General features: G+C 40.7%; 1 protein-coding gene across 1 annotated transcript; it reads right to left on the bottom strand.

The window, feature by feature from the left end:
• Nucleotides 1-9,071: 9,071 nt before the first annotated feature.
• Nucleotides 9,072-20,254, bottom strand: NUDT15 (nudix hydrolase 15). The gene is made up of 3 exons (XM_064373556.1): nt 20,077-20,254; nt 13,510-13,706; nt 9,072-10,599 (listed from the first exon to the last, which is right to left on the bottom strand). Exons 1-3 carry the CDS (start codon nt 20,232-20,234, stop codon nt 10,460-10,462), a joined length of 495 nt encoding a protein of 164 aa, XP_064229626.1. The 5' UTR covers nt 20,235-20,254; the 3' UTR covers nt 9,072-10,459.
• Nucleotides 20,255-22,582: the final 2,328 nt, after the last annotated feature.

Genomic DNA, 22,582 nt, shown 5'->3' with positions numbered 1-22,582 from the left:
AAAAGCGATGCATTCTCTTTCATTGCAGGGAAAACACTGGAATGAATTTACTTATTTTTCAAAAAGCGTATAGTGTTCGTTTTCTAATCATACCACAAAGAATTATAAGGCAGAAAGAGCATGACAGCCAAAGCAAAAATCAAACTAAAACCTCTACTACAGTGACCTGTAAAATTTGCAGTTTGTATTCCTGCTTATCACAGAATTACTAGGAAATCCTAGAAATCATCTCTTCATATAACCAAATCATACACATTGTCTTCGAAACAATTTTTTTTCCAAGAACGATGAGGTCTTTGAATGTATATAGACGTGAGAGAAACAAGTCCTTTACCACTATTCTAACACCTGGCATTACACGATTTCACATGGAAGCCAAGTTTCCCCATGTTATTATTCTTCATTTCTTCGGGGCTTTATTGTGTGCAACGGAGAATAACTGAAAAATAAGAGCAACCAGACTTCTTAGCTGAAAACCACATTTGAACGTGGCAAAAATATATTGGCCCCTTCGAATGTCTGCAACAATAGTTTTAAAAAACCTGATAGATTTGCAAATACCCAGAAGTGGGATCACCGGTGAGACATGGGCTAAGTTCAGAAAGTGCCCTGAAACCACCTCTGCAGATTTGTAAATAATGAGAGAAATCTAGCATGACTGACTCCGTCTTGCTTCTAACCTCACAGGCTAAGTTACTGTGTTGTTTTCTTATTCTAGCACAGAGGTTAGGATACCTACAAGAGGGATTTCGTGTAAACTTGGAGGCAAAGGAAACTGACCCCACCCCCTTCCTGGGAACCCATGAAACCTCTCCGAGTTGCAGAGGCTCCTGTGATTTCGTTCCCAGCCTGTCAATTGTTTCAGCTCCCCAGCGCCCTGCCGCCAAAATACCCTTTAAAACTCTGGCCCCGGAATTCGAGGGGAGACGGGTCTGAGGTTCCCGGAGTAGCCGGGCCTACGAAGAGCACGTTTTAAAGCTGCTGTTCCACGTTGCAGTGGAACAATGCTAATAATATTGAGGGAAAGTGTCCCCCACTAAGTATCTGAGTTCTGTCTGCGGTTTAAGTGAAAGCCTATGTAGATAAGTTTCACGCGCACAGCACTCAGTGCTACCTAGCACTTACTAGCTGCGTGACCTTGGGCAAGTGTGGAAGGCAGAATAATGCCCCCCACCTCCACCCCTCAGGATGTCCGCATCCTGCCCCTTGGAACCTGTGCCTTTGTTCTCTTGCTTGGCAAACAGGAATAAGATTGCAGATGGAATTAAGGTTGCTAATCAGCTGACTTTAAAATAGGGAGATGATCTTGGAGTATGCAGGTGGGCCCAATATAATTGCAAGGGGTCTCTAAACTGGAAAAGGGGCCCAAGAGAAGGTCAGGATCAGAAAGCTATTCGAAGGTAGAGGAAGGGGCAACAGCCAAGGAATGCAGCTGGCCTCAAGTAGCTGGAGGAGCAGGCACAGTGTCTCATGCTTGCAATCCAAGTGCTTTGGGAGGTAGAGGCGGGAGCCCAGGAGTTCGAGATCACCCTGAGAAATAAACATAGTGAGACCCTTGTCTCTACGAAAAATTGACTGGACATGGTGGCAGGAGCTGTGGTCCCAGCTGCTCGGGGGACTGGGGCAGGAGGATCACTAGAGCTAGGGAGGGCTCATGATCCCACCACTGCAGTCCAGCCTTGGTGAAAGAGCGAGATCCTGTCTCAAAAAAAAAAAAAAAAAAAAAAAAAAAACAGCTGGAAAAGGAAAAGGAGGAGGAGAAGCTAGAAAAGGAAAACAAATTGTCCCTTAGAGCTTCCAGAAGTAACAGTCCGGCTGACATCTTTTTTTTTTTTTTTTGAAACAGGGTCTTGCTATGTTGCCAGTACTGGTTTTGGGCTCCAGCAACCCTCCCACCTCAGCCTCCTGAGTGGCTGGGATTACAGGGAAGCACCACCATGTGTGCTGATGCATTGATTTTAACACAGTGAGCTGTGTTACTGACTTTCAGAACTGTGAGATAATAAATTTGTGTCATTTTAGCCATTTAGGTTGTCATAGTTTGTTACGGCAGCCTTAGGAAACTAATACAGCAGAGTAACTAAACCCCTCTGTATAAAAGTATAGAACCTACCTCATAGGATTATTGTGAACAGTATCTGGCTATAATTTACTATAAGCACTGACCATGTTCATTATAACGTGTTAACCAGAGTCACAGAGACTGAAATGCAATGAAATAAGTTTATTGGCAGTCTTAGAATTGCAATTCAAGGAACACAGATTCCAGAAGCATTTGAATTGTGTCCTGACCAGCTATTTTTGGGTAGAGTTTTTAAAGAAAATAAGAAGTTAGTTCTCACTAGCTCATGCATAACCCACTATTTTCATTGAAGATAAAGCACTACCATGACAGTTCATTGGTTTCTAGGCAAAAGTCCTTGATTCAGGGGTTTGGGAAAAGTTCCGTCCTCAGCATAAAGTCCTTTTCGTAAGTGGCAGCAATTTTGTCTACAACATCAACATTAGATAAATTTTGGTATAAACAATGGAATACTGCACACAATGAAAATGAATGAACTACAGCCATACATGGATAAATATCTCAAAAACAATCTTTTTAAGATAATTTAATCTTGACTGAAAGGTACCAGATATAAAAATGTAATAATGTATGATTCTACTTAGAGTAAATTAAAAACAAACTAATCTGTGAGATGGTGGTAATATAGATTATCTTCGGGAGGTGACACTTTTGGGATGCTGGTAAAACAGTTTTTTATCTAGGTGGTGGTTATATAGGTGTGTTCATTTTGTAATAATTCATGGAAAGCCTATGCGCATGCTATACCTGAATTTAAACGTTAAAAAAATGCTGCCACTTAATTTGCTATCATCTTGTTTCCATAATTTTGTCTTTCAAATAGACTCAAATGTTTATAGAGCCCTATTAATACGCCAGGGACTACGCTAGGCATTAAGGATACCCAAAGAGCCTTATTTATTTATTTATTGAGACAAAGGCTCACTCTGTCACCCAGATTAGAGTGCAGTGGCGCAATCTTGGCTCGACCTCCTGGGCTTAAGTGATCCTCCCACCTCAGCCTCCTGAGTTGCTGTAGCTACAGGTGTGTGCCGCCATGCCCAGCTAATTTTTAAATTTTTAGGTAGAGATGGAGTTTCACCATGTTGGCCAGACTGGTTCTGAACTCCTGACCTCAAGTGATCCACCCACCTCAGCCTCCCAAAGTGCTGGGATTACAGGTGTGAGCTACCATGCCAGCAAGAGCCTTCTTTACTTAGCGCAGAAGATTGCTTAATAAATACTTCTTGGTTATATTGCTTGCCTGTTTTGTTAGATCCTACATAAAACAAACTCTTAGCGTATAGAACTAGCTACTGAGCTACTGGTGTTTCTACCACAGTTCTAAGCATTGGTTCTTGCAACTATTGCTTCTGGCCACTTCACTTCTAACCCTTTGGGTCAGTCAGCAAGACCCCCAAATATTTCACCAGGGATGGCTCATGGAGAAAAATCAATGCATGGTAGCTGGGGTGGGATGGTGGCCTCTTGGGACATCACAGCACTCCCCTGTTCTGACCTGCTGGATCTACTCCTATTTCCCTGATTCTAAACTCCTCACTCCATTCCCCAGCCCTTTAGTCCCTTACTCTGGTCCTTGCCCAACATGGCATTTTTCATTACTGAACCTGTTGACTACCTATTCTTTCTCCTTCCATTTGGATTCAACTCTTTGGTGGTGATGTGAGCAGGGACGTTAAGTTAGTGAACTGCCATAAGTATTTGTAAACCCAGTATACAACAAAGCCATTAAGAAAATGAAAATTCTCCTGGCCGAGGATTCCTTCTATGTAGCAATGCTGATAAAGATGGGTGAAGCAATGTGTGGTCGAGAGCAGGTTTTATTTTTACCAGTGGCAACAACAGAGGGAGGAACGAAATGCAGGTGTGTGTCCTGCAGTTCTCAAACTTGTAGACCTAACACATTTTGTGGACAAGCTGAGCCCTTTCTCATATTGTCCTAAAGCTGCTCCCCACTCCCTCAAAGCAGTTCATGGCTCCTACTTGCCAGACTTTCACCTGTGGTCCTGACTTACCTCTCTTGGGGTTGCAAGAATATCTTACTTAAATAGTCACTTTCTCTGCATCCTAAGTATCTTGCTGATTGAAACATCTTACTGTGTGAGTCAGGTTTATCTAATTCTACTGATTTATTTCCACTAATAAAACACAACCTAATGAAATTCGCAAATATGCATGACCACATAACTACATGCCTATTAAAATATAGAACCTGTTATAAGGTACATTTCATATTCATGTTACTTAAAAATTTTCCCTACAACATAATAAGTTGCCCTCATTTTTCTTCACCATTAGTAAATTGGCATTTGGATTTCAGCTTCCTTACGTAGTTGTGGACTTTTTGTACATCTTTAGCCAGAATATCATTTCTGTTTCTATTTCAGACCCTACCTCATCCTTACACCTATAGAAACAGATACTCTTCATGTCCTTGCCAATAATTGGAATGTGGTATTTGCATTTCCTATTCTGAGGATCCTCAATACTACTTGTTTTCAATTCTGACCCAAGAAAAGAAATAGTTTAGAAAAGGAAATACTAAAAGGTCATTTTTTCATTCAACTAGTATATATTAGGCATTTAGCATTAGCAGTTACCACTCTGGCTGCTTGGTATATAATATAAAGACATGGTCTCTAGTCTAAAGGAGCTTACGTTCTACTGGGGAGACAGGCAATCAATAGAAATCAACATGACATCTGCCACAATATACAAATACTGGCATCCTTATCGTAAGATGCATCAAACCTAAATCCTCAAATAGACAAAGCTGTGCTCAGCCACAGAAAATACCCTCCCAGAGTCACACAGGATCCCTGAAATGTGAACATAAATAGTGTTTATGTAAACTACAATATACATGTGCACTTATTTTCAGCCATTTTTAAGGAGGACGCTGATTTGGGGCATTTTATCTGTAGAATTTAACCTATTGCTTTAGAAATGCATCAGAGGTAAATTCAACCCATTAGAAATTTAAATCAAGCTATTCAAAAAGACAAAAATGGGCAACTTTGGAAGAATACAACTTGTGACATGTCTCATTTAAGCCTAGAGCCTTACTAAATTAAAGAAGCTACCTCTGAAGTCAAGATACAGTAGAAATGGTATAAGGTGAGATATGTGAAGGTCCAATCGGGTGAGTCCAGAAGGTTTCACAGAGGAAGGAAACTTGAACTAAGGTATGAAATACTAGTAAGGACCTGTTAAGGCAGACTGAGGGTGGGCGTGGCATTCAGTTCAGAAGGAGTTGCGGGTGCACTGGCAAGGAGGTAGGAACCAACATACTGCACTGCAGGAAGCACAGAGAAAGACGCAATGCTGAGAGTGCAGGGTGTGACAGCAGGGTGTGGTACAGTGAGAAAACTGGTCCAGGGAAATTAGGAAAGCCCTAATATATCAGGTTAGGGATTTTATTCTACAGGTGATGGGAACTTCCAAAGACGTTTGTGAAGATGAGACGTAACTAAATTTATGCTTTGAAAAGTCACTCTAAGATTAATGTTAAAAATGAATTGGAGAGTTAAGATGATAAATTTTAAGTTATGTGTATTTTACCACAATTAAGAATAAAAATAAAGTCAATTAGTTGATTGGAGGAGTAAAGCTGCAGGAAGAGTCTAGGGAAGAAGGCCTAGGGCCTGGCCTAGGGGAGAAGCAGGTGGACTATGAGATGGGGATGGATTCAAGAGACAAGATAGAAACAGAATGGACAAGAAAGAGCAACTGCTGGATGCGGGAAGGGAATCAAATCTGAGCAGTTTAGCAGATGGTAGAGAAGAATACAGGAGGAAGTTCAGTCTGAAACACAGCAAGCTAGAGGGATGTGGACAGTCAAATAGAGATGTCTCCTGTGTGGTGGGGCCTGGAGCTTAGGAGGAAGTCTGGGCTGTAGGTAATATTGTTTGGGGAGTCATCCAAGAACAGGTAGAAAGTGAATCTATGAAGGAAAAAAAAGAAGAGAGGCCAAAAAGTATCAAGTTAAACTGAAGTTGGTGAAAAGTTTGGCTTACTTGCTATGTTGCTTTTGCCCATGAATCGATCTGATAAATAAAATGAAGAGTGACATATGGTTGTGTACAAAGCTACTAACCATTATTATGCAAAAACCAAATATTTAAATATTTTATTTATTTTTTGAGACGGGTCTCACTCTGTCACCCAGATTGGAGTGCAATGGTGGGATCATAGCTTACTGCAGCCTTGATATCCTGGGCTCAAGCTATCCTCCTACCTCAGCCTCCCGAGGAGCTGAGACTACAGGCAGGTGCCACCATGTCCCACCAACTCCACCACATCTAGCTAATCTTTTACTTTTTGTTAAAACGGGATCTCACTATGTTGCTTGTGCTGGTCTCAAACTCTTGTTCTTAAGTAATCCTCTCCCAAAGTGCAGGGATTACATTGTGTCCACCTATTTAAACATTTATTTTTCTTTTTTTTGAGATGTAGTCTTATTCTGTCCCCTAGGCTGGAGGGCAGTGGTGTGATCTCGGCTCACTGCAACCTCCATCTCCCAGGTTCAAACAATTCTCCTGTCTCAGCCTCTTGAGTAGCTGGCACTACAGGTGCATACCATCACACCCGGCTAATTTTTGTATTTTTAGTAGAGACAGGGTTTCACAGTATTGGCAGGCTGGTCTTGAACTCCTGACCTCAGGTGATCCACCCACCTCAGCCTCCCAAATTGCTGGGATAACAAGCATGAGCAACTGCGCCTGGCCTATTAAAACATTTTAAACGTAAAAATGAGAAAAAGTCTGGAATGGGAATTTAAGGAAGTGTGGTAGGTTTAACTGGTAGTACAAACATTGTAAAGTCCTTATCATATGCTTGGCACACAATAGATGAAAAATTAAATGTACTGGAGCACCTTAAGTACTAATTTATAATTTCTTGAGGTACATAAAATAGAAGATGTGGAACACAATGAATATTGTTACCTTTAATTGCCATTTTTATAAAACTACTCAAGTGCAGCAGACATCTGTGTACAGCATAAATAATTACTAAAAGCAGAGGCAGCTTCAATATGTAATTTTATGTTAAAAGAAGACTTTGAATGTCTTCTCTTGTATGAATGATTCCCTAAAGCTTCTTTCTGCCACAATCTCCATTTGCTGTGATCACTGGTGCCACAAAGAGACTATTTCACCTAAAAGTATTTGCCTTGTTTGGAAGTTGGTAGTCAAGATAACAAAGAAGTGTCTCCTCCAACTGGATCGGAAGGAGGCCAAACTCACCTCAGGCTCTACTGGGATGACTTTTGCTAAGGTGTTGCTAGAGCCAGCATAGGAGTACTTGCCTATCCTGGGACAGATGACACCTCAGGGTCAGTTCAGAAAAGATATTTCCTACTCCCCAGCAACCTGGCAGAATAAAGTACACTTCAGGAACTCTAGCTGACATTTAGTTTTATGAGAATCTTGCTAGTCAGCGTTAGTTTTTTTTTTTCTATTAAAGTCAGTTCTCAAACTATTCAGGCATTAATTGCTTTCTTAAGAGTTCTAAATCCTGCTTCATTCATTGACTCATTTAGAGAAATATTTCCTAATTACTGAGTTGTCACTGAATACCACTTGAGCACATTTAGTGCTGATGTAAACACAATTCCCTTCTAATTAATATGAAATTCTTATCTTTTTACCTTTTCCTATGAATAAAACTCCAGGTTAGATTTTTCTTTCCATTGAAATACATTTCATGTCAAGTTGGGTGAGTTAAAAGAAAAACAAAAAATTTCACAAGCTTTCAATGAGTTTGTCATTGCCTCCCTCCCAAGTAGCTGGGACCACAGGCGCACCACCATGCCTGGCTAATTTTTATTATTCATAGAGACAGGGTCTCCCTATGTTGCCCAGGCTGGTCTTGAGCTCCTAAACTCAAGTAAACCTCTCACCTCAGCCTCCCAAAGTGCTGGGTTTCCAGGTGTGAGCCACTGTGCCAGGCCTTGTGATAAGTGTTCAAAGCTATAAAACATCTACATGGATAAATACTAGCATAAGGAGATATCTTAATGAATTACCAATGAACTGTAATTGAGATAAACCAATGAAAGGGTTTAATCCATAGCTTGCCTACTTTCTTATCAAGCCTCATATCTACCATTTAGGAGAAGCCAGGGACAGGGATTCAGTGAACTGAGGGAGTGAAACTAAGTCAAATGAGGGAGAAAGCAACAGAAAGATATGGAATAATTAAATAGGAACAGAAAAATTAGTGTGAAATTAATCCATGTATCCAAAGAACAAGGCACACACACTTACTACATTTGAGCTCTTCAAACATTCTAACATCAGGCATCTAAATCAAAATATGAGCCGGACACAGTGGTTCATGCCTGTAATCCCAGAACTTTGGGAGGTCAAGGTGGGCAGATCACTTGAGGCCAGGAGTTCGACACCAACCTGGGCAACATGGTGAAACCCTGTCTCTACTAAAAATACAAAAATTAGCAGGGCATGGTGGTGCATACCTGTAATCCCAGCTACTCAGGAGGCTGAGGCAGGAGGATCCCTTGACCCTGGGAGATGGAGGCTGCAGTGAGCCAAGATTGTGCCACTGCACTCCAGCTTGGGTGACAGAGTAAGATCCTATCTCAGAAAAACACACAAAAAATATGTAGATACAATTAATAGACAATAAGATTTATACATGGCAAATTATACAATGTACATATATAATTTTTAAAAAGCAAACAAGAAAGAATTTAAAAAATGATACTCACTGGAAAAAGATTCTTTTGTAGCAAGTGTTATGATAGTACGGGGTCTTTTGAAAGAGCAAAATTCAAAGGTAACGCTGAAGCACAGGATTTCATAGAAGTGGGCTCAAAAATAAAAAAATGTGAGCTTTTGGTCTAATCTAGCAGTTCTCAAACTTTTAAATTTTGGATCCCTTTGAACTCTTAAAAACTACCAAAGACCAGCTTTTGTTTTTGTAGGGTTTTATCTAGAAATATTTATCATGTAGAAATGAAAACTGAGAAATTTCTTAAAATTTTTATTAATCATTTACAAGTAAAACAAACCCAATATGTGTTAACACATAAACAACATTTTTGAAAAACAGCTACTTTTCTTTATTTCACATATTAAAACTCACTTAAAATAACCATTTTTCTAACCAACAACAACAAAAATTCACTAGTGAGAAGAGTACTACTGCTTTACGTTTTTCCAAATCTCTTTAATGTCTGATGACAGATGAAAGCTGGAATCTCATATCTGCTTTTGCATTCAACCTGTTAAAATATCATACCTCTGTACACTCATGAAAAAATGAGAGTGAAAAAGATAAATGATGGCCAGGTTTGGTGGCTCACACCTGTAATCCCACCACTTTGGGAGGCTGAGGTGGGCAGATCACTTTGAGCTCGGGAGTTTCAGATCAGCTTGGCCAAGATGGTGAAACCCAGTTTCTGCTAAAAATTCAAAAATTAGCCAGGTGTGTTGGTGGGCACCTGTAATCCCAGCTACTTGGGAAGCTGAGGTAGGAGAACTGCTTGAACCCAGGAGGCGGAGGCTGCAATGAGCTGAGATCATGCCACTGTACTCCAGCCTGCGCAACAGAGCAAGACTCCTCAAATAAAAAAAAAAGAAAACAATAAATGATGAAATGATGTCTTAGTATTATAAAAATAGCTTTGACCTAGAATACCATTGAAAGGCTCTTGAGGCCCCCTAGACCACACTTTGAGAACAACTGCTCTAGACGAATCTCCTCATTTTACATATAAGGACACAGGACCTCAGAGAGAATAAGTGAGAAATCCAACATCACACAGTTTGTTAATAGTAGGATACAGATATTAGATGGTTTGTTTCACTTCTCTTGGTTTAGGTTCTCAATTAGAAACCTAATGGCCTGACTTATTCCCTGTAAGTTGCAAAGACTGTCACAATATAGTACCCTCTCCCACCATTTCTTTAATAAAAGAGGTAGAGCAACAAACTTGGTAAATTTTGCAACAGGCATACTGTGTTTGACTCTAAACTACAATATTTGAATTCGAGTCTCTATTTGAACAGAAACACTAAGGCAAATTCAACTACCTCCTACTCCATGCAAGCTAGTAATGACAAGTTGCATGGTAAATATCATAGATAAATATGGAAAGCAGATTACCCATAATATATCAGTATTTATCATATATTCTGTGTCTGGAATACAATTCAGTGACATATTTCAGAAAAATTTTGTCAAGTACTCGCTGAAAGGGTGGTGGGTACATTCAGAGACTGCAAATAAACTGGCAATCACAAGAACTCTTTCAGATAAAATGGAGTTGTTCTGAAACGTAGATAGTTTTCATTCCCTAACCAGACCTTATTTTTGTCTTTTGAAAGAAAATCAAGAAATCTTCTCGGCCCCCTAGAGATGATTTCCTTTGTATCCTACCAGATGGCTCAGATCTTCTTTAAATGGATCATAGCCTTGTTGTTTTAAACAACGTAGTCCCCAGAAAAGCTGGTCTAGAGGAGGAAATTCTTCCCAAGGAACCCACTCCCAACCTAGAAAAGAAAGACACCAAATCAATTTATTTAGCTAACAGAAAACAAAGTGTATTTATTTTGGTAAGCTAACCTATATTTAGAAAAAAAAATTAATTGAATTTAAAAATAACTTGCTACAAATAAACTCTAATAGTGATGCTTTGCATTTCCTTGGCTATATAGATCTAATTTGCATGTAGAATGAAGACCTTATGAAAAGAATGATGGTCATTTAAAACATTGTTATTTGAATGTGAGGCCCAGTTTACAAAGGCTATGACATGGTAAACCCAGATTTAGTATTAGTCAATGTTTATTTAAATATTTGTGTAATAAAATGCAAAGAACTTTATATACTGTAGTTTATACTACATTAAAATAAACCAGTTCCTTCACCTATAAAATAAAGTAGATTACAAAGTTTCTAAGATATCTTCCATCTCTTAAAAATGTAATGAAAACTGTGCAGAGGAAGACTGCTTCCCGTGAAGGATAATGAATATAAAAAAACTTAACTATTTCATCGTATTTGTCTCTTCTAGTCTCAGCTTTTTTTGCCCATAGGAAAAAGAAAAATAAGAAAATGTTTAGTTCATTTTTTCTTTTCTTTTTTTTTTGAGACAGGGTCTCACTCTGTCGCTCAGGCTGGAGAGCGGTGGTGCAATCATAGCTCGCTGCAGCCTTGATCTCCCAGGCTCACGTGATCCTCCCATCTCAGCCTCCCAAGTAGCTGGGACTACAGGCGTGTGCCACCACTCTGGCTAACTTTCTTAGTTTTGTAGAGACAGGGTCTCACTACGTTGCCCAGTATATGTGTATATATCCCTTTGTCAGAGGCCCTTCCTGACCATCCTATCTGATACAGCACTTGTGTATCCCTTTGACAAAGCTTTATTGCTCTTTTTAGTCCTTACTACTATTATCATAAAATATCTGTAATCTGTTGCTTCCCCCACGCACTAAAATTTAAAGCCCAAGAGGGCAGAGACTTTGTTCTATGCACCCTTGTTTCTTTAGTGCCTAGAACAGGGTCTGGCACACTGTACTCAATAAGTATCTGTTGAATGAAAAGATTCTTCCCTATTGTCGAAGAAATTAAATGTTTAGAGGGGAGGTTTGATACATGAGATCACTTGAATAAAGTTCCATATGGCAAGGAATATATTCAAAGAATTTTGATATTTTTCTTAGTTCCTTTTCTCACAGTTTTATGAGAATTTGAGGAGAGATGATAGACAGAAAAACCCTTAGAACAATGCTTAAGGAAACTTTCGGCGCACTCAATTCGGCATAGAGGGTAACAGATAATGAAACCACCTTTGCAAAATTTTAACAGTGAGATAAATCTAACAAAGCCGACTTCACCTTGCTTCTAACCTCACAAGCTGTCTGCTCATTCCCACACACAGCCAAGCTAACTATGGGAGGAATTTAGTTTATAGTTTAACTTTAAAGCACGGGTGATAATAGTCCCTTCCCAAAACTAACCCCCTCCTTGTTCAGGGACCAAAACTGCTTTTGTAAAACTAATAGAAGGCCACAAGGTCAGAATTATGGTAAGGGCCAGAACTCTGTTAAGATGTAGGCATAGTTAAACTCTAACCATCATTTTGTAACTTGCCTTTTTGTAATTGCTTACTGCTCAAGAGGCATGTAGCCAGTGGTCAAAAGATTAACTTTCCCAATTACCCCTACAGATGACATTCCAATTGTAAAACCTAGGACTAGTGTTTGAGGTATTTTTCAGACTTTACATTCTGATGGACTAACTGGTATCACCCAAATAGGTAAGCCACACAAAGAAACTGACTCAACTAGTCCAGTGAACCCCCCATCGAGGAACTGATTCAGCACAAGAAGACAGTTTTGACATCTCTATGGTTTTATCCCCAACCCAACAAATCAGCATTTCTCATTCCCTAGCTGCTTGCTTGACAAACCATCCTTGAACAATCCTAGCATCTGAACTCTCCATGGGTAGGATTTAAGAATTATCTCCTGTCCACGTCATGCAGCCGCCCTGTGATTATTAAGCTCTTTCTCTGCTACAACTCTTACTGTCTCAGGGTACTGGCTCTTTCTGAGCAGCAGGCAAGAAGAACCCAACTGCTCTGAAACTGTAACTGTTTAATACAGTGTAATTATTCAGAGTTAAAGGAGGTATTAACTCTCTTGCCCAGGTAAGAAAACTGAGGAAAACAGATAAAATATTTTCCTTAAAATTACTGCCTGAAACAAAATTAAACACTAACAATAAAACTAACATTTACCGAGTACTTAGTGGGTTCACGAGGTTCTTCATATGTAAATCCTTAACAACAACCCATCCAAGGTACTGTTATCACAGATGAGAAAAGAGGCCCAGGCAGGAAATAACTTGCCCAAAGTCACAAAGCTCCAAGTAGAAGAACCAGGACACAAACACAGGCAGTGTGTTTCTTCATAGTGCAAATATATTTACATATCTGTATCTCTATGTTACATCTCTATATTTATGACTGACATGGCTTATGAGCGACAGAAATTTACTTCTTAACAGTTCTAGAGACTGGAAAGTCCAAGATCAAGACACTGGCAGATTCCATGTCTGGGGAGGGCTTACTTCCAGGTTCATAAGACAACCATCTTCTCTTTGTATCCTTACATCATGGAAGGGGTCGGGGTCTCTCTGGGATCTCTCTTTTATAAGGGCTCGAATCCCACTCATTGTTTTATGATCTAATCACCTCCCAGGGGCCCCACCTCCTAAAACTATTATCATGGGAGTTAGGATTTCTACACAGGAATTTTGGGGGAACACAAGTATTTGTAGACACACAAGTATTGAAGACAACAGCATTCTCTTCATACAGAAACATACTGTAACACTCCTCCAGACCATAAGCTCTCCTCAAAGAAAGATCCAATCATAATATATAATTCTCTTACTTTCGTTTTTTTCAGGCTCTACATTCTTTGGTTCTGAATCATGAGTCACATCCACTTCTCCTTTCATTAATATAGTAACATAATGGTAATTCTCCTTCTCAATGAAAGAATTCACAACTGAGGCAAAGCGAACATTTTTCAGGTGAAGAGCTGCTTCTTCCCAGGTTTCCCTTTGAGCACATTCTTCCCAGCTCTCACTGGAAAACAGAAACAAAATATTAGTTTATTCTATTTATATATATATATATATATATATATATATATACACACACACACACACACACATATATATGTGTGTGTATATATAGGTATGTGTGTGTGTGTGTGTGTGTGTGTGTGTATTTTGCCATGAAATTTTGCCATGAAATTCTTGGCTAGAAATTTCTAGTGTACAGCAAAAAGAACTGTAATTGGTTCCTGCTTTAAAACAATAAATCAGCAGGGCATGTGGCTCATATCTGTAATCTTTTGGGAGGCTAAGGCAAGAGGATAGCTTGAGCTTGGGAGTTTGAGACCAGCCTCCTAGGCCAACATAGTGAGATCTCATCTCTCCAAAAAAAAAAAAAATAGCTGGACGTGGTGGTGCATGCCTGTGGTTTATGGTCCCAGTTACTCAAGAGGCTGAGGCAAGAGGATAGTCTGAGCCTGAGAAGTCAAGGTTGCAGTGAGCCATGATCACCTCATTGCACTTCAGCCTGGATAACAGAGCAAGACTTTGTCTCAAAAAAAAAAAAAAATTAAAAAAATTAAAATTTAAAAACAATAAATCAGCAATCTTGTCCTTGACATTCTTTATCTTCTGTATCTAGTTATCTGAAGATGAAAAAGACTTAATATTAAATAAAAATTAACATTCAGACATCTCAGCACTAATTTACAGCCCTAGAACCTGTGTGTAACCAGGAGGCAGTTTAGTGTATGGACAGCACAGACTTTGGAGTCAAGTAGACCTGGGATTGAGCTCAAAGTTCATTACTTTCTACCTTGGACAAGTAAAAGGAGAGTACCATTACTTCCTCATGGGGTCATCGTAATTGTATCAAGAAGTACACTATGTCTTTTCCAGCAGTCTCAGAATTTCTGTTTAAGCCTCAAAACTGAAGACAATAGGTAAAAAGCACCTCTAAATTCTCAAGCAAAAGGGCAAACAGGTATTATCTGAGCTCAAGGGTTTGCTAACGAAGGCCAAACTAGACCTGCAACTTCTTCCTACCCAGGTGGTTTAAGAAAGAAGATGAACAATGGGAACACATGGACACAGGGAGGGGAGCACTATACACTGGGGTCTGTTGGGGGGAAGTTGGGGGGACTGTCGGGGGGGAGTTGGGGAGAGATAGCATGGGGAGAAATGCCAGATATAGGTGAAGGGGAGGAAGGCAGCAAATCGCACTGCCATGTATGCACCTATGCAACAACCTTGCATGTTTTTCACATGTACCCCAAAACCTAAAATGCAATAAAAAAAAAAAAAAAGGAAAGAAGATCTTTGAGAGGGAGGAAAGTTAGGAATTTTCAGCCTGGTAGGAGCATTTCCCTTCCAGACTACAAGGGGCCAACTCTGTCCCCAAGTCAAGTGAGGAGCATTCCAAGAGAATCAGTCAAAAGATTGGGAGTGACTCTCAAGGAGATACTCAGTGTGTCACTCTCCTGCTTCAGTGCATCAGAGAAGGTGTGCTACAAGGGTGAGAGCTCTTAGGTACATCTGAAATGTGTCCCTTGGAGTTTCTAGATGCAGGTGAATACAGAGGCTGAGCAAGGAAAATGGGCAGCAGTGAAAATATCATTCCCATTGTGCGTTTCCTTTGGGCCAAGCAGATGCCACAAGAAACTGCTGGGTAATCGAACAGGAGATCCCAGGAGAAAGAAAATGTGGGGTGATGTGCTAGAAGCAAGAGCTAGGAGGGGGGCCAATGCCACAGAAAACCAGTCACCTATGTCAGGGAAATATTTTATTTTTAATTGTATTTTAGGTTCTGGGGTACATGTGCAGATCATGCAGGTTGTTGCATAGGTACATACATGGCAAGGTGGTTTGCTGCCTCCATTCCCCCATCATCTGTATCTGGCATATCTCCCCACCTTATCCCTCCGTGCCCTCCCCTCTCCCTGCTGTCCGTCCCCTAGCCTGCCCTCCTCAACTGACCCCAGTGTGTGATGCTCCCCTCTCTGTGTCCACGTGTTCTCATTGTTCAACACCCACCTATGAGTGAGAACATGTGGTGTTTGATTTTCTGTTCTTGTGTCAGTTTGCTGAGAATGATGGTTTCCAGATTCATCCAAGTCACTAGGAAGGACATAAACTCATTGTTTTTTATGGCTGCATAGTATTCGGTGTATATGTGCTACATTTTCTTTGTCCAGTCTATCATTGATGTGCATTTGGGTTGGTTCCAGGTCTTTGCTATTGTAAACAGTGCCGCGATGAACATACATGTGCATGTGTCTTTATAAGAGAACAATTTATAATCTTTTGAGTATATACCCAGTAATGGGATTGCTGGGTCAAATGGAATTTCTATTTCTAGGTCCTTGAGGAATCGCCACACTGTTTTCCACAATGGTTGAACTAATTTACACTCCCACCAACAGTGTAACAGTGTTCCTATTTCTCCACATCCTCTCCAGCATCTGTCTCCAGATTTTTTAATGATCGCGATTCTAACTGGCATGAGATGATATCTCAATGTGGTTTTCATTTGCATTTCTCTAATGACCAGTGATGATGAGCATTTTTTCATATGTTTGTTGGCCTCATATAAGTCTTCTTTTGAGAAGTCGCTGTTCATATCCTTCGCCTACTTTTGAATGGGTTTGTTTGTTTTTTTCTTGTGAATCTGTTTTAGTTCTTTGTAGATTCTGGGTATTAGCCTTTTGTCCAATGGGTAGATTACAAAAATTTTTTCCCATTCTGTCAGGGAAATATTTGTGGGACTTCCCAATCACTGACAAACATACCAAGAAAGCACACATGTGGAAACCATGCCCAGAGGGCACCAATGGATGGATCAGAGCAGCATCAGTCACCTGAATGGCTTGCTCTCTCTCCTCCTTCCCCAACACACTGGAGAAGGAAGGAAACTCAGAGACAGCCGGGTGAGAAGAGGAAGAGACGCGGAAAAACAAAATAATGGCTTACACCTCATTTATGCACTACAAGGGAGGGATCAGAAACTGGAAGTGACACTGAAAGTTTAAACTGGATTGGACTTTTAAATGCTTGAAAGTAAATCATACTGACCCAAATGTGATTTGTTTTTATAACCAAGTGACAGGAAAACTATAGAATTTGCAGGAAACGTCTCTGAAGAGCAGGGAAAGAAAAATCATGTTTGAAGCCAACGGAAGGAGAAAATAAAACATTTCCTGTTTGTTCTCCCATCAAATGTAGCCCACTGAGTATACCAGTTATGTAAAGATCAAATGAAAGCATACATGCAAAGAGACATATTATCCAGCCCTTAACAAAAAGCTCATTTGAGCTCAATGTTGGCTATGATCACTGACATCTGAGTCAAGATTTCAAGACTTCCTTTTGTTACTGGTAAGACAGCTATCTCTAGCCATTGCACTGGTGACTCTGCATTCTAACTAGTGCTTAATCTGTGATCTGAGTTAGGTTAATGCTCACCAGTATTCAAAAAAGTACCATGTGTGGCTGCCTGGGCAATCTGGTTCTTAATCTAGAAATTTTATTTCTTAACTGATAGTTTTTCTTAATTAACTGGAAATGATACATTTATTGATGCTTTCTTAAATTCCAAAGACCATTTTATAAAAAAAATTTCATGCGATAAGAATTTCCTATTTTATAAAGAAAAAGTCTGATTAAAAGGCACCGAGATCAAGGCTATACAGTACTTCTAACGCCCACTTTATAAGACACAGGTGGATTAGAAGAACATGGTCCCGATGAAAAATTCATCAGGACAAATGACCCATATTATTTAACAAATAAATGACATAAGAAAAAACGACACGGGGAGGGGTTACTATTAGATTTGTTGCGGGAATTAGGAGATTGGCGAGACCAATGGGTGGAACAGGAAGATTTTATTAGGGTGTGCGCTGGCTCAGTGGATTTACATCCAATAGATTGAGTATTAAACAAAGACAAAGCTTGACTTTTATATATGAAATGCAGAAGTGAACAAAGACAGTTTATTAAAAATGACAGGTTTATAACTTAAGCTTACATATAACGTATGCTATGCGGTCCAGATGACCACTATTTGGGTTGCAAGCACAGTTTATTTCGCTTCCTTCACTATGGCATCTGGATGGTTGCAGTTTCGCCTCCTTAGACCTGTCTCATGACCTTTTGCTGTGCTGCTTAGATGAAAAACAGGAACTTTTAGTTATTAGCTATAGAGAACAAGAACACATGAATCTATAAACTTATAAAACTTGCAAAGCAGGGTACGGTTCCTTGGGGAGGGGGTTTCATGGAAGTTTTACTCATACTACAGGAAAGAAGGAAAATTTGTTTTTCTGCTCTTATTTTTTACTTTAAAATAATATTGACCAAATGCAATACATGCCCTTCCTTTGATCCCAATTAGTACAAAACAGTAAAAGGACATTTTAAGATCACTGAGGAAAATGCTACACATACTGGGTATCAGATGATACTTAAAGAATTATTTTGTTAGGTATGAAAATGATTGTGGGCTGGGCATGGTGGCTCACATCTGTACTTTGGGAGGCCAATGCGGGCAGATGATGAGGTCAAGAGATCGAGACCATTCTGGCCAACACGGTGAAACCCCGTCTCTACTAAAAATACAAAAATTAGCTGAGTGTGGTGGTGCATGCCTCTAGTCCCAGCTACTCGGGAGGCTGAGGCAGGAGAATCGCTTGAACCCAGGAGGCAGAGGTTGCAGTGAGCCAAGATCGCGCCACTGCACTCCAGCCTAATGACAGAGCAAGACTCTGTCAAAAAAAGAAAAAGAAAGAGAGAAAGAAAGAAAATCATTGTGGTTATGTTTTTTAAAAAAGTCTATTAGCGGTACATACTGAACTATTTAGGGATGGTATAATAGGATGTCTGAAATTGCCTCTAAAATAGTTTTAAAAAAACAACAAAAAACCAAGAAAACCCCCAAAACACACACACACACAACTCAGGGTGTGTGTGTTTTGGGTGGGAGAGGGAAGGGCAGTCAAGATGAAACAAGAAAACGCTCTGTGATGGGTACAAGAAGATTCACTGTTCTCTCTATTTTTATGTACATTTGAAAACTGTTTATACTGAAGGAAAAGGGTCTGATACTTTAGATGCTATTTATCTGTTCTTGATTTCAACCTTATTCTCACTTCAGAATCCACTTTTTAGCACCATCCTAGGCTTTTTTTTTTTTTACTTGAAAAACATTTATTCATTATTATTTTTTTTTTACAAAAAACGTTTTGTATACCCTTTTGTATATAAACATGTATATGTGAAATATATACAAGTTGATGAGTCTGGACATACGCACACACCCATGATAGTACAATCAAGGTTATAAACTCTCCAGGCTCTCTTCATCTTGTATAGAACTGAGTCTCCTTAGTTGTCCAACTCCTCTGACAGTTATAATCAAATCGCAGAAGTGCCAAGGCAGAAGGAATCTTCAAGGGGATTTGGTCCAACATTCCCATTTTAAAGATGAGGAAACTGAGGCCCAAAGTGTTTCGTTAGCCCATTTGCTTGGTTAGAGTGCAACGAAAGTTTTACATATAATCCGATTTCAATAGATGCAGGAAAAAAATTGAGAAAATCCAATATTCATTCATGATAAATATATATACATGTGTGTTTATTTTTTAGTTGCACTCTAGCCAGGCAAATGGGCTTGGTTACGCGGCCAGTAAGTATTAAATTGATATGTGTTGGTCTAAATCACATGGAAAACAGCCGGGCACAGTGGCTAACACCTATAATCCCAGCACCCTGGGAGGCCAAGGCGGGTGGATCACCTGAGGTCAGGAGTTCGAGACCTGCCTGGCCAACATGGTGAAACCCCATCTCTACTAAAAACACAAAAATCAGCCGGGCGTGGTGGCGGGCGCCTGTAATCCCAACTACTCAGGAGGCTGAGACACGAAAATCGCTTGAACCCAAAAGCGGAGACTGCAGTGACTCGAAATAGCGCCACTGCACTCCAGCCTGGGCTACAGAGCAAGACCAAGTCTCAAATCAATCAATCAGTCAATCACATGGAAACCATGCCATGTCTTAGCTGACAACATTGGCCTGCTGGAGGTTTACACACACCTGCTTTCCTCGTTTTGTGTATAAGCTGTGAGAAAACACACACCTCACAGAGGAACTCCCAACCACTACTCAGCTGGGGCGCAGCCGGAAAGACCAAAGTAACGGAGCAAAGACACCGCCTGACCCGCCACAGTGCCCCCTCCCGGGCTGGTGCCTACGTAGCCCAGAGGTCGAGGGGAGGAACCGAGGAAGGCGAGAGAAACCACGCAGCGTCAGCGCGAACGTTCTCACGCACGGCGCACTGAAGCTAACACGGCGGGAGCTCGTCCCTCCGCGCACACTTCGCTCTCCCGGCATCCGCAGCTGCTCACCCGAACTCCAAGTGACCTCCAGGGAGCTGGAAACTGCCGCCTCCAACCGACCCTTTTCTCTTCCCCAGAAGGACGCAACCCGGATGCTTGCAGCTGGTCACCACGACCCCGACCCCGACTCCTGGCCGCTGCCTCTGCGGGTCTGCCCTGGCTGCCATAGCGCGCGGGAGGACGCGCCCTGCCGCGCAGGAAGTGACCCGCTCACCGCCCCGCCCCGCGGCCGCAACCAATCTTTCCCTGCTCTGGCGCCGAAATCAAAGCTAGAGAGCTTCGGTCTCTAGGGTTGGCCGTGGTGCGTAATGCCTCAAGGAGGGCTATCAGCTTTCCTAATGGCGGGTTTCCTTTCCGAGGGCATCGTGCTTTAGAGTTTCGCTTTAAGTAAAGTTTCTTATTGTTGTGCTTTGAATATTCATCACCCGTCAGCCTGCCCACTCCTAGATTCCTCCAAACCATGCTTTACTCGTAACGAGCCGCCTGCTCTTATAAAGCTCGGAACAACTGCGCATTTTCTTTTTCTCTCCGAATGACCCCGCCCACCACAGTGAATCTATTTGCATATAGCGCAAATCAGTGTGGTACCAGGAAAAGGATAAGTCGTGTAGAAACATCCCATTTTAAACAACTATGCTTGAAGTATATTCATAAGTCATGGGAGGAAATAAAGGCTAACTGATAAATTGTGCTGAGACGAGTTAATTACAAACACTCGAAAACAGACATTTTCAGATGTTTGCACGCCATGCACCATGCACAACACAAACCAGCTGAATCATAAATGACTAGTCAGTGGGAGGATTTACTCTCTCTGTCTCTCTACATATATATATATACACACACACACACACACTATTATTTTTACTTCTACCAAAGTAATGTGCACATACTGGAATTTTTTTTTTTTTTTTTTTTGAGACTGAGTTTCGCTCTTGTTACCCAGACTGGAGTGCAATGGCACGATCTGGAAATTTAGTTTTATTTTATTTTTTGAGATGGAGTCTCACTCTGTCACCAGGCTGGAGTGCAGTGGTGTAATGTTGGCTCACTGTAACCTCCACCTCCTGGGTTCAAGCGATTCTCCTGCCTCAGCCTTCTGAGTAGTTGGGATTACAGGCATGTACCACGGACACCTGGCTAATTTTTGTATTTTTAGTAGAGATGGGGTTTCACCGTGTTGACCAAGATGGTCTCCATCTCTTGACCTTGTGATCTGCCCACTTGGCCTCCCAAAGTGCTGGGATTACAGGCATGAGCCACCGCACCTGGCCCTTTCTTTTATTTCAAGTTTTGGGGTATATGTGGTTTTTGGTTACATGGATTCATTCTTTAGCCAGGATTTCTGAGATTTTAGTGCACCCAACACCTGAGTAGCGTACACTGTATGTAGTCTTTTATTCCTCACCTTCCCCCCGCCTGTCTTCCCCTATGAGTCCCCAAAGTCCATTGTATCATTCTTATGCCATTGCATCCTCATAGCTTAGCTCCCGCTTGTGAGAACATACAATATTTGCTTTTTCATTCCTGAGTTACCTCACTTAGAATAATGGCCTCCAGCTGCATCCAAGTTGCTGCAAAAGACATTATCTTTTCCTTTTTATGGCTGAGTAGTATTTCATGGTGTATATATACCACATTTTCTTTAACCATTCATTGGTTGATGGGCACTTAGATTGGTTTCATGTCTTTGCATTTGCAAATTGTGCTGCCATAAACATGCATGTGCATTTGTGTTTTTCATGTAATGATTTATTTTCCTTTGGGTAGATATTCAGTAGTGGGATTGCTGGATTGAATGGTAGTTCTACTTTTAGTTCCTTAAGGAACCTCTATACTGTTTTCCATAGTGGTTGTACTAGTTTACATTCCCACTAACAGTGTAAAAGTGTTCCCTTTTCTTCACATCCACGCCAACATCTATTGTTTTTTCACTTTTTCCTAATGGCTGTTCTTACAGGAGTAAGGTGGTATATCACTGTGGTTTTAATTTGCATTTCCCTGATGGTAAGTGATGTTGAGCATTTTTTCATGTTTGTTGGCTGTTTGTATATTTTCTTTTGAGAAATGTCTATTCATGTCATTTGCCCACTTTTTGATGGGTTTGTTTTTTTCTTGCTGATTTGTTTGCATTCCTTGTAGATTCTGGATACTAGTCCTTTGTCAGATGTATAGTTTGCCAGTGTTTGATTCTTTTCATTGACAAAATATTGCTGAAGAAAATGAAATTCTTTTTTTTGAGATGGAGTTTTTGCTGTTGTTGCCCAGGCTGGAGTGCAGTGGTGAAATCTCAGTTCACTGCAACCTCTGATTCCCAGGTTCAAGCGATTCTCCTGCCTCAGCCTCCTGAATAGCTGGGATTACAGATGCCCACCACCACGCCCAGCTAATATTTTTGTATTTTTAGTAGAGACAGGGTTTTGCCATGTTGGGCAGGCTGGTCTTGAATTCCTGACCTAGGGTGGTCTAACTGCCTCAGCCTCCCAAAGTGCTGGGATTACAGGTGTGAGCCACC

Source organism: Aotus nancymaae, unplaced genomic scaffold (assembly GCF_030222135.1).
Source record: "Aotus nancymaae isolate 86718 unplaced genomic scaffold, 86718_ANA_hifiasm-v0.15.2.pri h1tg000009l, whole genome shotgun sequence".
Classification (NCBI taxonomy): domain Eukaryota; kingdom Metazoa; phylum Chordata; class Mammalia; order Primates; family Aotidae; genus Aotus; species Aotus nancymaae.
This window is presented reverse-complemented; position numbering and strand designations above follow the sequence as displayed.

What these genes read in the sequence shown, in the direction of transcription:
- NUDT15 (XM_064373556.1), bottom strand. Translation starts at nt 20,234, where the DNA reads ATGGCAGCCAGGGCAGACCCGCAGAGGCAGCGGCCAGGAGTCGGGGTC. An exon ending in GGAGGTCACTTGGAGTTCGG is followed by an intron (nt 13,707 to 20,076) that starts GTGAGCAGCTGC and finishes TCTGTTTTCCAG; the next exon opens with TGAGAGCTGGGAAGAATGTG. An exon ending in AGAGCCTGAAAAAAACGAAA is followed by an intron (nt 10,600 to 13,509) that starts GTAAGAGAATTA and finishes TTTCTTTTCTAG; the next exon opens with GTTGGGAGTGGGTTCCTTGG.